Below are 16,242 nucleotides of genomic sequence, written 5' to 3' on the forward strand. Positions count from 1 at the left end.
CACGAATATTACCGTTTTAAGAGAAATTAACTATTTAATTATTGAATTTTTTAATTAAATGGCGTTCTAAATCAAATTATTTACGAAATGGGTCAGTTGTGGCGAAACCTAGTAATCGATGAAACTATCTCCCTTCAACAGGCCATTCTCCATAGTCCACCCTTAAGGGTCCGTTTGGATACAATTTTAGGAGGGAAGGGGAGGGGAAGGGGAGTGAGGGGAGGTGAAGGGAGGGGAGAGAAGGCAGTTCATAGACTATACAACTGGATGTACAATGCTATTGTACATCCAGGGTTATTTTAGTCTTTTTCTAATACAATTATTAAATCCTAAAATAATAAACCTAAAACAAATCAAACATAATCACTCCTCTCCATAACTGCTTCCCTATTCTAACTACTGATCTCCATCTTCTTCCCTTATACTTAATTATCTTCCCCCTCTAAATTATTCAATCAACTATCACAACTCTCATTCTTCAATCAAAATCATTAAGAAATTAATCAATTTTTACCATCAATGGTGGACGGAGCTTTATTGGTTGATTGCCGATGACTCGAATTCTTTATATATCCATCTTTTTTCCATTATGCCTTACATAATCATCCTCTCCCTCTAGTTTATTTAATCTATTATAACTCTCTTTCTTCAATCGAAATCAATTTTTACTATCAATGATTGATGATGGATGGCTCGAATTCTTCATATTTAAGCTCGAGTTCTATTGTCAATAACGCATCTAGTATGTGTAATAGCTCGACTTCTTAGATAACTTGGAAAAGCCCTGGGAAATTCAATTGGCAAGTCACGCATCAGGTGGAGCTTTAATGGCTAATGATTGATGGCTCGAATTTTTTTTATATAAGCTCGAGTTCTATGTTCAATAACACATGTATTATGGGTAATAGCTCGACTTCTTAGATGACTTGCAAAAGCCTTGGGAAATATAATTGAGAAGTCATGTTTAGTTATATCATCTTGTTCAAAGAACATATCAATAAGGATATAAAAGTAACTTAAAAATAGTTTGTATATAAAATTTCAACAAAAAACTCTACATTACAATTAGAACTAAAAGACTAGATATAGACTCAAAATCTCATGTAAATAATATTTTGTTGAACCATTAGTAGATGTAATGCCAAGAACTCGAAACATATACTAAAAACATGAAGAATTGTTGAAATGGGTAAACATAACCTCAAAATATATAGCTCGAGTTCTTTATATATTAGCTCGAATTCCTCAAAATATATAGCTCGAGTTCTTTATATATTAGCTCGAATTCTAGCCAGATGTATAATGAGCATTATACAACTGGATGTAGGATCCTATTTGTGGAGAGAAGGGGAGGGCAAATGGGATGTGGATGTTTGGATAACAAAAATTATAAAGGGAAATGGAAGGGGAGGAATGAGGGAGATGAAGAATGGATGGAGGATTAAAGGATGTTGGTAATATAATTAGAGTCCAAATAATGTTTTCTTTCCAAATCTTGCCACCATTGGAAAGATTATAGTTTGTTCTATAGGAGAGAAAATAAGTCCTCTCATTTCTCTCCCCCTCCATTTCCTTTCTCCCATATTTTTTATCCAAACAAAGTAAATTAAATTCCTCCCTTTCCCTCCCCTCCCCTTCTCTCCAATTCCTTCAATCCAAACGGACCCTAAACGTACAGTCTACAACTCTCCACACCCACAAAGTCTGGTATACTCTCTTTCAACACAACTCTCATTTTTCACCATTTACTCATTAAGTAAAGCTTAATTACCCTACACAATTCCAATTTGTTAAATGTCTTGCTGTTTCCCCATGGTTCTGGGTTCTGTTAATGGTGCTCTAATTAGGGCAAACCCACGTTTTAGTGACACAATTAATCTATCCCCTTCTGTTTCTTGCTTCAATCTTCATACCCATGTAAGTTTAATTTTACAGTATAATGCTTATCTTCTGCTTTTTGAATGTTAAGTGCTTTCTTTTCTAATCATGGAATCTGCAGAATTAATTTTGAGTTCATATAATAGCTTTAAATTCAAAAACATTAACTGGGTTGTTGGTGAATTTTTGTCTAAGGCTGAAATAATGTTAGGGTCGGAATTTTTCATCTTGGCTCATTTGGAAACAATTCGAATTTATTTCCGTTGATAATACAAGGGTAAGGCTGCATATATCGGACCTCCCTTACCTCCCAATTTGCGGGAGTCCTAATGTTATTGCTGGTGAAATAATGTTGGTTTTGAGAATGTGACTTTCCCAACTGGTAGATATGGAGATTTGAATGCAGTTCAGTTCTTTGAACAGTTTATGAAACAGTGGCAGTTTTGTTACTGAATTTGATTATTTTTGCAGTACAGTTCTTTAATTAATGTGAATAGTTAGTTGGTTTTATTTCATAATTTTTTTCGGCCAGCCCAATTCACCGTAATTGTGTTTGTATAGCATAATGGACGAATTTAGATTTAAGATGGTGTCTGTTGACTGTAATTGATTTCATTGTATTTGCCATTACAGAATTGCTATGCAACTTTGCCAATTTCTGGATATTGTAAAAATATGTCAATCAGAAACCGGTTGATTGTAAGAGCTGGTCCGAAGAGTATTACATTTGATACAAAGTGTAGAGAAGCTCTGCGAGCTGGTATAGACAAGCTAGCTGATGCTGTTTCAGTTACATTAGGACCTAAAGGTATAAACTCCACAAATTAAGCTTCCATTTTCCGTTGTCTTGTTGTTTATGTTACTTCTGCTTCCCACTCCCTTTTTCTGTGTATAAACTGCGAAAATATAGTAAAATATGGATGGAAATGGAAGTTGATGATATATATGAGGTCACAAACTATAGTGACCGAAAATAACATACGAAAATGAAGTGGGAAGTTTATTCATGTACACCTTCAAAGAGGAAACAAGGTGTGTGTATTCATGGATCGCAGGACTAAAGTGGTGAATAAAAGAGTGTCCAGTTGCCCCTTATTTTACCCCATGCTGTCTGCACTCTGCAGTATGAGCTGTTGACAGTATTCTCTCTTAATAATCTACCATAATCGTCATTACATTTTTGGTGTTGAAGAAGAGAACTTGCAGGTTTTCTTGGTTATATTAGTGTGATGTTTGTAAAACAGTATAATGAATCTATGTCTGTCAGACTGTCACTGCCAGTTGTTTTTTAGGTGAACACTGCTGCACTATACGGAGTTATTTTCAATCATTAATTGTTTAATCGACTGTTAGTCCGTTATGCACTTAATAGAAGTAATCGAAGGACTGCAGTTTCAAATGAAGTGATCGGTACTTTCTCATGTGACTGGGTTCAATTCAGCTTAATATTACAAGTGAAATGACGGTTACGCACGGATTTAATGTATACTAGTGTGTGTGGGGTTTATATGATACCTATACTATCATTTCATTTGAGTCCAAATTGAAAGTGTGTTTATGAGCTACAATGGGTAAAATGTTAACCCTAGTAAACCAAAACCAGTTCATTTTGTTAAAATTCTATCCAATAAAATTTAGTTCTGTTCTGCTCAATCGCCTCAATGTTCATACAACAACATAATCTATTTTCAATGTCAATAAAGAGATAAGACTTTTCTTTTTCAGAATTATACGTCTTACATGCACAACAACAAATCGAAGAAAATGTATGTCATAACTCATAAAAGAATGAAACTCAATTTAAAATCCTGAAGAATCAAGCCAATAAGGATTATATTTGTCTGCTGATGGATATAATAGTTTAAAAAAAGCTTTCGCTTTAATTCTCGTGTGGTTGGAGGAGGTAGGTCCATTTCTGGAGCCTCATGTGGTATTTATAAGTTCCAGAAGTATAACTTTTTTAAAGAGAGCATTAATCAGTTCTTTCTACCGAGTATGCAAGCTTATTTGCTGATGTCTGCAATCTGTGCAAAGCAGAAACTAGTGGATCAGGTGTCTGACATTAGGTACCTTATAGGAGTCATTTTTGTTGTAGCTCTACATTTCAGCTGTCGTAAAGTGGTCCAATATCTAGCTTTTCAGGCAAAGTATATAGATTAAAAAAAAGGATACAACAATAGGTAAGGTTAGGAGCGGAAGTTTACAGGGTGCAGAAGCTTGATGGACATGAAATAGGAAGGACACACCATTATGGAGGGAGATTTCTACAGACTCTGTGTGATAGGATTATAGGAAGAAAGAGGCCGGGAGAGAAGACGGATGATCAATGAAGCATTTTATGTGTTGGTTACACCTTTATATAGCTTAATTGATATTCTCTGTGTTACTTTTGTATCCTTTAGTAAATAAGTTCTAACTATCAAAATTCATGATTGGTTCAACTGTAGCTATATGATGGATGAAGTCGGTATCAGTTATCATATATTCACGTACATGCTAAATAATAAAATCTAATCCGACCCTTTTTGGAAATATAAAAAGGTAAACTGTTAGGCAGCACCTGTTCAAGACGGAGTGACTACTTTCCCGGTCTTTTGCTTATTGGTAACAATCATTCATATTGTAGGTCATGTAGGATTGAGTAATGAGTTCCGGAAATACCTTTCCTAGACTAGTACTGGAAAAGATAGGATGGGAATAAGCCCAATAGAAGTCGTCAGGTTATTTTCATGCTCTCTAAATTGATTGACACTTCACTTTGTAATGCGAGTCATAATTACCAATCCACATCTCACAGGCAGGAGGCTCAAAATATGCTATTGGAGTGTAAAACTCTATACCTGAAAACTCCTACAAAGTGTAAACCCATGACTTCAACCTACATTTCACCTTTTCAGTGCTCACTTCTGCTGTCACATGTCAGGTTGCATATTAGTTAATACTATTCACTATTTTGCAGGGCGCAATGTGATTATCTCTGATTCAAAGAGTTTGAAAGTCATAAATGATGGTGTCACAATTGCAAAGGCAATAGAACTTCCTGATGCGGTTGAGAATGCTGGGGCAATGCTTATTCAAGAGGTCATAATTGGTTGCTTCATTTACATGCTTTATACCTTGAAATTTTTTTCTGGGCTTGAAGCAATATGCGATATGCTCTCTAGTGTGCATACAGGTTGCATCTAAGGTGAATAATGCAGCTGGTGATGGCACAACAACAGCAATTATTTTAGCTCGGGAAATGATCAAATATGGTTTATTAGCTATTAACTTTGGTGCCAATCCAAGTGGTGTAAGGCGAGGAATGGAGAAGACAGCGAATGAGCTTATCAGAATTTTGAAGAAGCGAAGTATTCCAGTTAAAGGAAGAGATAATATAAAAGGTAAATATCCTGTAAATTTTATATGAATGTATTATGTATATGTAAAATCAGCAACATTTAAGTCTCTACTTATATATGTTTTCCTCAGCTATCGCCTCCATTTCTGCTGGAAATGATGACTATATTGGAAATCTAATTGCTGATGCCATTGATCAGATTGGGGCTGATGGTGTGATCACTATTGAGACATCCTCCACTTCTGAAACTCATATAGTTGTCGAGGAAGGAATGAAGGTTTGAACATCTATCATGATATTTGTCTCATCATTGTTATAGAAACTGCGAAGTAGCAGATGGTCAATTCGTTTCTCAATGCAATTCCATTATGGGTCATTCAGACTTCAGAGGCAACTTTGTGTTTCAGTGCTGGGGCATGGGTATGTACATAAAGTTCCCTACCACTTTCCTAAGACATAAACGTTGAACTGGGGCCCTGTGTTGCTGTTGTTCACAGTTGTGCTGTGCACCTGTTTTGTTCCTGTATATGATACACAACTTACGCTCATTATCATCATCATCAGCAGCAGCACGCTACTCTCCAGTGATATATAATGGCCCCCTCTAAGTAGGGTACTAAGGATTCTAATGTATTATGATGTTTCATTGAAAGTCAAACCCCTGCCTATGATTGTAGCACAACTAGTCATGAAAATTCGTAAAGTTGCATAAGAGGCTCTTAGTTATACACTGTTGAATCATGGTTGAGCTAGAATTTTGTATTGGACTTCATGCGATCCATGACATTTAGCAAGGTAGATTGGTTTTGCTTAATCAAGTCATCTTGAACTACTTGAAGAGTATATCCTATCATAATAAGGGTAGTAAACTATATGTGTGTTTAATGTTTGTATCAACGCTTTCTTTCTGGGGTAGTATCATAGGCCATTGATCTAGGAACCTCTCAGTTGTACAACTCTTTAGAGTATTGACTGTTTGGTTGGGGAGTGAGGCAATGATTGTCTATGGCTAACCCTAAGGTAGATAGTAGATACATATGAGGCGGTTATAATTGTTTATTTTGTTGCTTTTGTCTGGAAGTTTAAAGCCCCTTGTTCTAGTATTTGTGATTACATATTTATCAAATACAACCTTCATGTTTTTTATCCTGCAGATCGACAAGGGTTATATGTCACCTCATTTTGTGACTAACCCGGACAAGTCTACTGTAGAATTTGAGAATGCTAAAGTTCTAGTCACTGATCAGAAGATATCTTCTGTGCAAGAGATTGTTCCTTTGTTAGAAAAGACTACTCAACTTAGTGTGCCTTTACTAATCATCGCGGAGGACATCTCAAAGGAAGTATTGGAAACACTTATTGTGAACAAAGCCAAAGGCGTTGTTAGAGCAGCTGTTGTGAAATGCCCTGGGTTAGGAGATGGCAAAAAGTCTTTGCTGCAAGATATCGCTCTCATGACAGGTGCGCAATTTTCTGTTCATATGTATTCTCCCTTCGCCCATGAATAAATTTCATGATTGCATAGCACATTGATCAAGGAAAAATAACATGTAGACAATGCAAGTAGAGGGAAGATGTGGGGTCTTAATCCACGCTGACCACAAATAACATACAAATGGGGAAAGATTCCAAGTAGGAAATCTGAATGTGGTCACCCAAAAAGGAAAGTAGAAATTTTTTTCATGGTTGGAGGTAGTAACGCATATTCGTTTATTTGTGGTCTGAATGATCCTTCCATATTGTATCAACCATACACAATAAATCATGTGTATATTTTAATTCCATGTGATTTCAGGTGCTGACTTTCTCTCAGCGGATTTGGGTCTTTGCATTGGATTTGCCACTTCTGATCAGCTTGGTATAGCCAGAAAAGTAACCATATCAAATAACTCCACCACTATTGTTTCAGACCCTTCAACAAAAGCCGAAATCCAAGCAAGGATTTTGCAGATAAAGAAGGATTTAGCTGAAACTGATAGCTCTAGTTTCTCCAAGAAACTTGCTGAGAGAATTGCTAAGCTCTCTGGTGGTGTGGCAGTAATCAAGGTGATGTGAGCATTTTGTATTAGAGGTTTCATTAGCATTTGAAACTTTTTAAGGCTTGTGACCAGTGGGTGCTGAGTCTGCTGACTAGTGAGAACTGTCAAATATCTGTTCTAGAGTTTCGTTAGAGACACGTGTTTGAAAATTTATTTTTTCTTGCCCGAGATTTTTGACCAAATGGGTTGTAGATCTCTCTGTCATCTTATTGGCTAAATGGATCATGATTAAGTCTGTTCCAAGAAAGCGAGGTATGTCTTCATAACTTGTAAGATGTATAACCCAGAAGGTCCTGGGCTATTCTCATAAATGAAACCTACGAGAGTAAGCTACCATTAGGATTCAAAGATTGGGCCTTTGAGTTTAAAGTTCCATGCTGAAATCTCACTTCAGAACATTAGGACCTCTCTGTGTTTTGTCGTAAATTACGGAGTTACGTGGGTAATCTTGCCCAAAACATGCGTTTTCATTTTGTCTTAATTAGGAACTCCTATCATGCGACTTTCGGCTAGTGGGAGTGTGGGACGGTGGGAGGGTAGAACCAGTTGCTTTCAATTACCTTTCTTTAACATCTATTGGCTAATGGCTATTGCAAGATTGAGTTGTGAATTGTGACCTATTTATTAGCGAAGGTCTCGTTACTGATCTTTGTGTCAAGAAATTTGTGCCGTGAATATATTTTTATTCTATTAGCAATGGAGCGGTTTTGGTTTTGATTTTACTAGGGTTTATTCAGAGGGCAGTCCTTACTGAAACATGTCTTGGAAGCCATTATTTATGTCATAGTGCATTTGCTGATCAACCAATTATCTTGTGAACCTTCAGGTTGGAGCTCACACTGAGACTGAGCTTGAGGATCGTAAACTTAGGATCGAGGATGCAAAAAGTGCCACATTTGCTGCCATGGATGAAGGAATAGTCCCTGGTGGTGGGGCAACTTATATCCATCTCTGTGAAGAGATTCCTTCGATCATATCTTCATGGGAAGACACCGATGAAAAGATTGGGGCTGAGATATTGAGAAAGGTATGGTGATTGGTGACTCTTAATTAGCCATGCTTGCTATTGGACCTACTTGTTAATTGTCATCATATTCGTGTTTACCTTTTATTTTATTGCAAAGGAGACACCTAGCTACCAACCATGTCATCCTGCGAACCTATCTATTAAATACGTAGTTATCACTGTGAACTTAAGTTGGACCAAGCATCCTATGGGTTAGTTGTTAAGAGTTAACCTCTCTTACCTAACGTTCTCAGTCGCTACCTTCCTCTTTCTTGAATGTGAGTTGTAGATTAACCAAGGCAATAGAGTAGGACCTTGACTAATTATAAAAGTTGCGAATTTGGTCGTGGACTAGTTGAAGGTTGCAAAATATCGGTACCATGATGTAGCGTATTTAATGATGGACCGCCACCCCTGCGGCCGTAATTGAAAGAGCGTTTATTAAACATGTTAGTTTCTTAAGATCTGAAATTTGAGTTGGGTTTTCACGTTTGTAGCCTATATTTTCTCTTATGAAGTCAGATGTCTTTCAGTAGATACTAGAAACGTCTTCTTGCAGTAACCAAACATGCCATCTAATGCTGTTATGTCTTTCGAAATCAAATTTCTCCTCCTATTTTGTTTGGTTTTGCATGTCACTGAAGTTGATTGATACTGAATTTCAGGCACTGCTTGCACCTGCAAAAACTATAGCTGCAAATGCAGGTGTTGACGGCGACGTTGTAGTAGAAAAAACACGCTCTTCTGAATGGCGCGTCGGTTATAATGCAATGACTGACAAATATGAAGATCTTGTTGAGGCCGGTGTGATTGATCCTTGTCGTGTTCCTAGATGTGCTCTACAGTATGCAGTTTCTATAGCCGGTCTAGTTTTATCAACTCAAGCCATATTGGTCGACAGATTTAGGAAACCAAAACCATCTGTACCTCATGTTCCGGGAATATCTCCTTGAGAAGAGAGGGGTAATAGACTACTAGAAGATAGATATCCTTTGCAAATGAATAGCAGGCTCACGAAAGATCCAGGTAATCTACAAGCATATCTTTAAAGGTCGCATAAGTTAGTTTATTAGCCGTCTTTAGTTAGTTGTCCATTGTGTTTCCAGATTTTGGTAAGCTACAGTAGGGATTTTTTCCATTAATGAAATAAGCGAGGTTGAAATTTATGATTTCACAAGGTGTACCGAAATGACTGACCTTCAGTTCACTGTCATGAAAGTAGACATTCTATAGCGGGGAACATTATCAAACTAGGATTACAGTTGGATGCATTAAATATCGGTTCCAATCTTGATTTGGAATCGGTCATCACAACCTGATCTCCACCACCGGCTTAAAATGTGGCCACGATAATTTTTCAAACCTTTACAGGACGGTCCTAATTTAATGTCAGGCTTCTACTAAATTTAAGGTAGGTAGCCAAAACAATGTGATAGACTGATAAGATGGTTGGGAATGGGGCACGGTTTCTCTAAACTGTAGTTTTCCTGGATTCATATTGACATTTTCTTCATTGGAAGAGTCGGAGAAACTCATAATTTACCCTAGTTGTAGAAACAAAGTCTCGGTGCTACAATTGCTAGGATCGCTTTAGATCTTGCAAAGTTGCTCCTGGAAGTTGGCTTAGAAACTTGACGATTTGGTATGATGGCGAGTGCCATAGCACTCGGCTCCTTAGCCATTTCGGTATTCACCTTCATGGTCTTGTCGCTTTCCATTTGTTCGAGAAATGCTCTTAATGCATCCTTCATCCATTCATATCGGCAGAGTGTGAATGCTTCTCTTACATCCAACTGCACCAAGAGGAAAATGAAGGTCAATGATACATCGCGAAAATTTGTACAGAGTGGTCTAAATAAACTGTTATTTATTTATTTATTTTTTCTTTTCGAAAGCTTGAAATCTAATTGTTTATCTTGCAGTCGTCTGGTAAGGCGGTCTGAACAGGTTATTCGTTCATTTTGAGGAATGCCATGACCGGAACTGAAATCTTACCCATTTGCGTCCGTGGTTTTCTTGTTCAGGCCAAGAATCGAGCTCCTCAGTGACCTCCAAAGCAAACATGTAACCCCGGCAACCTCCATCGAGGCTGCATTTGGCTTGCCTGCTCTTGCTTCTAAATTCCCAAACTCCCAACTGTTTGTTCTGCAATAATGTTTAGTCTCTCGCATTAAGAAGCTTTCAGGTATGTACACCGTAGTGAATGACTTTATCAGTAAAATTAGTTAACATCTCGCATTATGAGGTATTGTTAGGAGAACTCGAGTCTTACATTGAGAATTCCGCGGACACCAGCTTCCTCTAATGCTTCACGACACGCAGCTTCATGTACACTCTCATCGTTCTCCCATCCTCCCTGCATCCATTAGAAAGCGTCGTTAGTGTAATTACTCCAACTAGCTTATGTAATTAGTCCATCATTTTCGGATTATTAAATTTTCAAAAACGATAAAATATCAATAGTCGGAGGGAATAATTTTACCTTTGGAAATACGAGGTCGTTGCGACTTGGGGACGAAATCATCAACACTTCTAAACAATCTTCTATGCAATCGTTATATTCTTCGTATCCCTTCTTAACTCTGTAGGGAATGCACCTTTTGGGAGGAAAGAAAAACATGTAAAAGGTAAACAATTGATTGAGGGTGCAAGAATATTGTAAGAAGCAAACGAGATTAGTTGTCATAAACGAACACACTGCCCTGTTTGGCAAATAGCAGAAGCATATTTATAATCGTAGATAACGTTAGCAGAATACAGTTAGCAGATTTTAGTAGCGGGTTTGATAATTAGCAGCATATTCAAAAACAGTAGATTCCGGCCAATATGCTATCAGAATATGCCATCTACCAAACACATCGAATTAGTAGATTGATTGGTCAACATACTATTTAGGTTGAAATCTACTAATTTCAGCCAATATGTTGTTTACCAAACAGCGCCAGCATATAATCTAATTAATAAAAAATTGTTATCATCATAAACATCTTTATCATATATTGCTAATGGATTAATAATCTAACGAATAAAGTCGAAATAATATTTTTAAATGTGAAATTATATTTTCACTTCGGCTGATAGTTACTCACCAACTGCTATTTGAAATAGGTGTCCATGCAAAATAAATAAATAAATAAAATAGTACAATATTATAACCTTTTTTTTATTGATTAGGACAACACAATATTTATTTCTCCATGCTTGTTATGGGGAAGACATCATATTAATTGACATGAAATTATTGGATGTTAGGCCACGTTAAATCACATGGAGAAGACCTACACAATCCCTCATGTTAGGTCTATGCTAATACAGTATATCGTTAAGCTGACGTCGCTTCTGTGTAAAACCGTTTTACTATATAAAACATCACAATCAGAGTAGTTAATATTTAATATTGCTATTATTAAATGTCTAAATATGAGCATTATTAAGATGGAGTAGGTCATTTCAGTCAATTTTACAAGATTATTTTGCAACAAAAGGGAATTTTTCGATTAATTAGAGATTAACGAAACATGTGTTAAAATATGACGAAAATGTATTAAAATACAAGAACAACTTGTATAAAATTTGTATTGCAATTTGCAATAAGAAATTCATATTATAGATCATCCAAGGATTGCGGACTTTTTAGAATATACGAAGTAGAAGTTTATCATGTTATTTAATTAGTATTATCGATCTAGTTATTGCATTTGAACACACAAAAAATAATACAAAATCTTGGATTATTATTAGACCCGAAAAAAATGTACTTATTGTGTTAATTAAATTAAGAAGATTCCTTTCTAGTCGCAACATCAATAGTCGTAATCGCCAACGGCAGCAACAATCAGCCCTTCGGGTACATTTAAAAGATTATCGTAAAACCGTTTTATTAAATTTAACTTAATCGAAAAAACAACCCGAGTTTAAACTGGTCGACATCAAACTACACATGTGAGTTGTGACTCTATTCACACGCAAAAAAATATCCTTGTAAAATACGAATTAAACATTTTTTTTGGCAAGAGAAAACAAAAAACTACTCCGTATTTATTGTGGAGATGGTTATCACTTGTCCCTTTGCAATTATTATAGGTCTCTTTCACAATGTTACCGAACCCAAGACATTTATATTTTGCCCCAAATTTTTGTTTCATGGCCACTTTTCGTCTTAAATTTCAGACGGATAGATCATAGATATGGCCATTTTATGATTTAAATGTAACCATATTAGTACAGTCACTGTTACAGTTTATGATAACTTGTTTTTCAATAGTGGTAACATATTGTAATGGTTACAAAGTTCCTTTTTTTTTTTTTTTTTTTTTACTTCAGATCAAAATAGCTCGTTTGAAACAAGACCAACTGAATTTTTGCAGCCTTTGTCATCGAGTATGGTAATTGTTTTAAAAAATTGTACCAAAAAAAAAAAAGACCAAAGCCCGAAAATGATATCTGATCAAATAAGAAAATAGAGTTTTAACGATGACCTTCTGTAAAACTGTTGTATTAGTCCAACATAATTTATCAACGTGAGATAAAAGAAGATTCTTTTGAAGCAATACTTCCAAAATTTTTAATCAAACGTAAATAAATGATGGAAACTTTTAATAAATAGTAACATTGCACAGAAGTACAAATAAAACCAAATTTCGTGCAAAAGTTGATTAGAAATTCACAAAATGATTTACTTTTTAGTTGAAATATTCGACCCATAGTAATTTCACAAATTCTCATTATAGACGGACACTATCCGTCTATACGTATAGACGGATACCATTTTCCTCACAAAATACCCATTTGCCATAAAGTGGGAAGCACATGGGGAGTGCCCCACCTTGTCCCCCCTACCCATTTTATTAGAGGTCTTTACCCGTTTGTTCGCCCCACCCGTCTATACCAAGACCTATTGTAGTAATTTTATTTCATTACTATTTCACATAATATTTAGGTCATTGTCAACAATTACAACTTGTAACATCATCTATACAAGTTATAAATATCATTATATAACGAGTAATGTAATTAATCAACAATGCTCGACACATTGGTTCGAAAGTATTGTTGGCGTCAAATTATACATAGAATACCACAAATAGGATTATACATCCAGTCGTACCATAAGCATTATACAATCAAGGTATAAGAATCCGAGCTTATATGTATTTTTTCTAAGCTAATTCAAAGTTCATGTTTTTAATGGATAAATGGATGAATTCAATATTTTCTAATAAAACTCGTATTATTTAACATAAAACTCAGATACTTTATCATAAAACGCAGGTTATACGCCGTACAACATATACAACTGGTATAATCCATAAATTGATAGAATACTCATGTAGTCATGTTCATGTATGTTAGGATAACGTTTTCAAATTTAAATAAAAACAATTCAATTTTTAATTTAGCAAATAAATACTTCGAGAAAAAAAAATCATTAGTTAAAGTGATACAAAATAGTTTGTTAGGATGTGAATTTTCTAAATACTTTGTATTTTGAGAAGTAAATGTCTCGAAATTGAGGAGCTAATGGACATTATAAACGCTAAACAAAATAAACTAACAGAACGATAAAACATCCTAATGTCCGAATTATCTTGTAAGACCATAATAACATGATTAAATATATTTAAATGAATGATAATAATTAACGTAATGAATAACAACGACTAACCCAGAAACAAGCCTGAAATTGTCTTCATAGAGCTGCCTGTGACGTCCTTGGCGCGCCATTAATACAGTCGACATTTCTAAATGTGACTCGGTCTGATTAAGTGTGATTTCAAATTAGTTTTTATCGATGTTCTGGGTCAACTTCGATTCTTTGGCTTATATATTGCTACAATTGTAACAAAGACGACTTGAGTCTTTAACTAACAACAATTTTGTCACAAGTTTGTAATGATTGGGAAATTGTATCGCGTATTTGATAAGTCGATAATTATATAATAAAAGTTTTATTTTGAGTAAGAAAAATCAAGGAAATGAATGGTAGTAAATAGAGATTGCAAGGAACATGAAGTTAAGGGATGGGGTTACGTTGAGGAGTTCTTTAGAAATATATATAGTGATGAACCAAACTTGTGGGGGTGGGGAACTCTATTAATCATTTGTCTCATAATTATTTAATTATTAATTTATTATCAATAACATTTTTTTGACAAGTCTATTAAGGAATAGTAAACTAAGTTGATTTCCTGTTTTTTTCGACTTAATTTCATCTCTCAATCATTCAGCTCAGCTTTATTAATTTCAGCAAATTTCAATTCAGTTAAACTATATTAAGCTTACTTAAGGTCAATTTAGCTTCATTCAGTCCAAAAGAACGAGGCCTAATTAAAATAAGATCAGCTTATGACATCCGAATAATAAATAATGAAGGAGGAAATTACTAGCTTGGTGTATTACCGTGTATGAATCACCCATGGTGATGCGTTATTCACCTTTTACATGAACGATCCAACGAGCAACAACTAGAAAACTATGTGCTCATTTCGGAATAAAGGCGTATTCTCTTCTAAAATCAAGTGGGTTACCATTTGGCCTTTTACTTGCCTTTTTGTGAAAGGGATTCGACCTGTCTTTTATTATAGATGGATATCCTCCGTCTATAATGAGAATTTGTGATAGTGCTAATACTTGAATTATTATTGATGGGGCATATTCTGCACCGTTGACCAAGTCAACACACTGAGCAAGGTCAGAGACATCCACAAAGAAAGTCAACATATCGACATGACAAATTTAGCCGACGCAATCCATCTACTGTCACACTTGGCCCCTACCGGCACCTAGCCAAATGGGAGACATATCCGCGTACTCATATCCAAGACCCGCTTACGCCCGCCATAGGTCCATCTACGAGGGTAGAACGGTCTTTCCACCGCTAGCCACTTGGCCACTACGTGACAAAAGGTGAAAGTCTATAAATACTCCTCAACCTTCATTGAGGAAAGGATCCCACAACTTAACCTAAATACACTATTCATCCTCAGTAATATCCTCTTTATCTCTCTACAATACGTACCTAGCCAAGTAACACAACTTAATCCTTTAAGTTTACTGACTTGAGCGTCGGAGTGAGTACGCTTGGCACAAAGCCAAGCCCTCAGTTCGTTCATTGTCGCAGGAGAAGCCGAGAGGAACAATAGAGGCAAGAAGGGTTCAACTCAAGACATTATTCTACAAGCCACGGGTGGTAACGATACTTGCTCTGGAATTACGCCCGGAACAATTGGCGCCGTCTGTGGGGAATAGACACTAGAAGCTAGTCATATTCATTCCCAAACAAAGAAAAAAAAAAAACAACAAAAACCCACCCAAAAAAGCTAAGAAAATGTCGAAACAACAAGACGCAGTCGTGACCGACGAAACCGCGTTCTACCAAGATGATGCTTTCAACAACTCGAGTCGTGCGACCCTCCACCGTGAGTAATCCAACCGAGTTCGGGATGCCAATAATACCCGACACGCCGCTGCCAGCCAACCAGGTCACCATCATGGGACAGGTGGTTGACGTAGCGAAACTGAAAATGCTCCTGGACCTAATCAGTAATACGCCTGCTCACACTGTCACGCCGACAAGAGCGGCGGAAACCGTCCAGGAGACCAGGGAAATTTGAACGGAGCACTAGGAGAAGCTGACCCAGTCAAGACGCCGGGGGAGCCCAAAGTGGGCGCGGTAGACCTAAGTCCTTCCCGCACTCGTGGGAGGACAGCGTCCCCGCCACACGAACGAGGCTCACCCCGAAGGAGCCAGAGGAGTCCGACTCGACGAGTTGGAGAAGAAGTCCGAGTCGAAGAAGGAGCCCCTCCCGCTACGGGGGGAGGAGCCAGGTTAGGGATGCGAGGAGCCGATCGCCGCGTGTCGTTCGACACGTGGTTAGGCATCCCCTCAACGCCTACGTCCTAGAAGTCTCGGTGCCAACTAAGCTCAAGTTGCCACCTATTTCATACAAAGGAGATAGTGATCCATCCGACCACGCTGA

At 36.8% G+C, this 16,242-nt stretch overlaps 2 protein-coding genes across 3 annotated transcripts; one reads left to right on the forward strand and one right to left on the reverse strand.

Moving 5' to 3' along the window:
- The first annotated feature begins 91 nt into the window (after positions 1-91).
- Positions 92-10,719, forward strand: LOC141599118 (chaperonin 60 subunit alpha 2, chloroplastic-like). Of its 2 annotated transcripts, XM_074419031.1 has the most exons (11): positions 92-154; positions 1,679-1,917; positions 2,512-2,686; positions 4,838-4,959; positions 5,054-5,261; positions 5,350-5,495; positions 6,373-6,679; positions 7,014-7,264; positions 8,084-8,284; positions 8,929-9,289; positions 10,288-10,719. In XM_074419031.1, exons 2-10 carry the CDS (start codon positions 1,795-1,797, stop codon positions 9,214-9,216), a joined length of 1,821 nt encoding a protein of 606 aa, XP_074275132.1. In that variant the 5' UTR covers positions 92-154; positions 1,679-1,794; the 3' UTR covers positions 9,217-9,289; positions 10,288-10,719. The 2 variants fall into 2 exon arrangements, with proteins under 2 accessions (XP_074275132.1, XP_074275133.1); XM_074419032.1 differs by lacking the exons at positions 92-154; positions 10,288-10,719 and adding an exon at positions 10,186-10,272 and having other exon boundaries at positions 1,677-1,917.
- LOC141599119 (nudix hydrolase 12, mitochondrial-like) lies at positions 9,516-14,331 on the reverse strand. The gene is made up of 5 exons (XM_074419033.1): positions 13,929-14,331; positions 10,746-10,860; positions 10,536-10,619; positions 10,259-10,408; positions 9,516-10,056 (listed from the first exon to the last, which is right to left on the reverse strand). Exons 1-5 carry the CDS (start codon positions 14,000-14,002, stop codon positions 9,808-9,810), a joined length of 672 nt encoding a protein of 223 aa, XP_074275134.1. The 5' UTR covers positions 14,003-14,331; the 3' UTR covers positions 9,516-9,807.
- Positions 14,332-16,242: the final 1,911 nt, after the last annotated feature.

The sequence above is a fragment of the Silene latifolia genome, chromosome 9 (assembly GCF_048544455.1).
Source record: "Silene latifolia isolate original U9 population chromosome 9, ASM4854445v1, whole genome shotgun sequence".
In the NCBI taxonomy this organism is placed as follows: Eukaryota; Viridiplantae; Streptophyta; class Magnoliopsida; order Caryophyllales; family Caryophyllaceae; genus Silene; species Silene latifolia.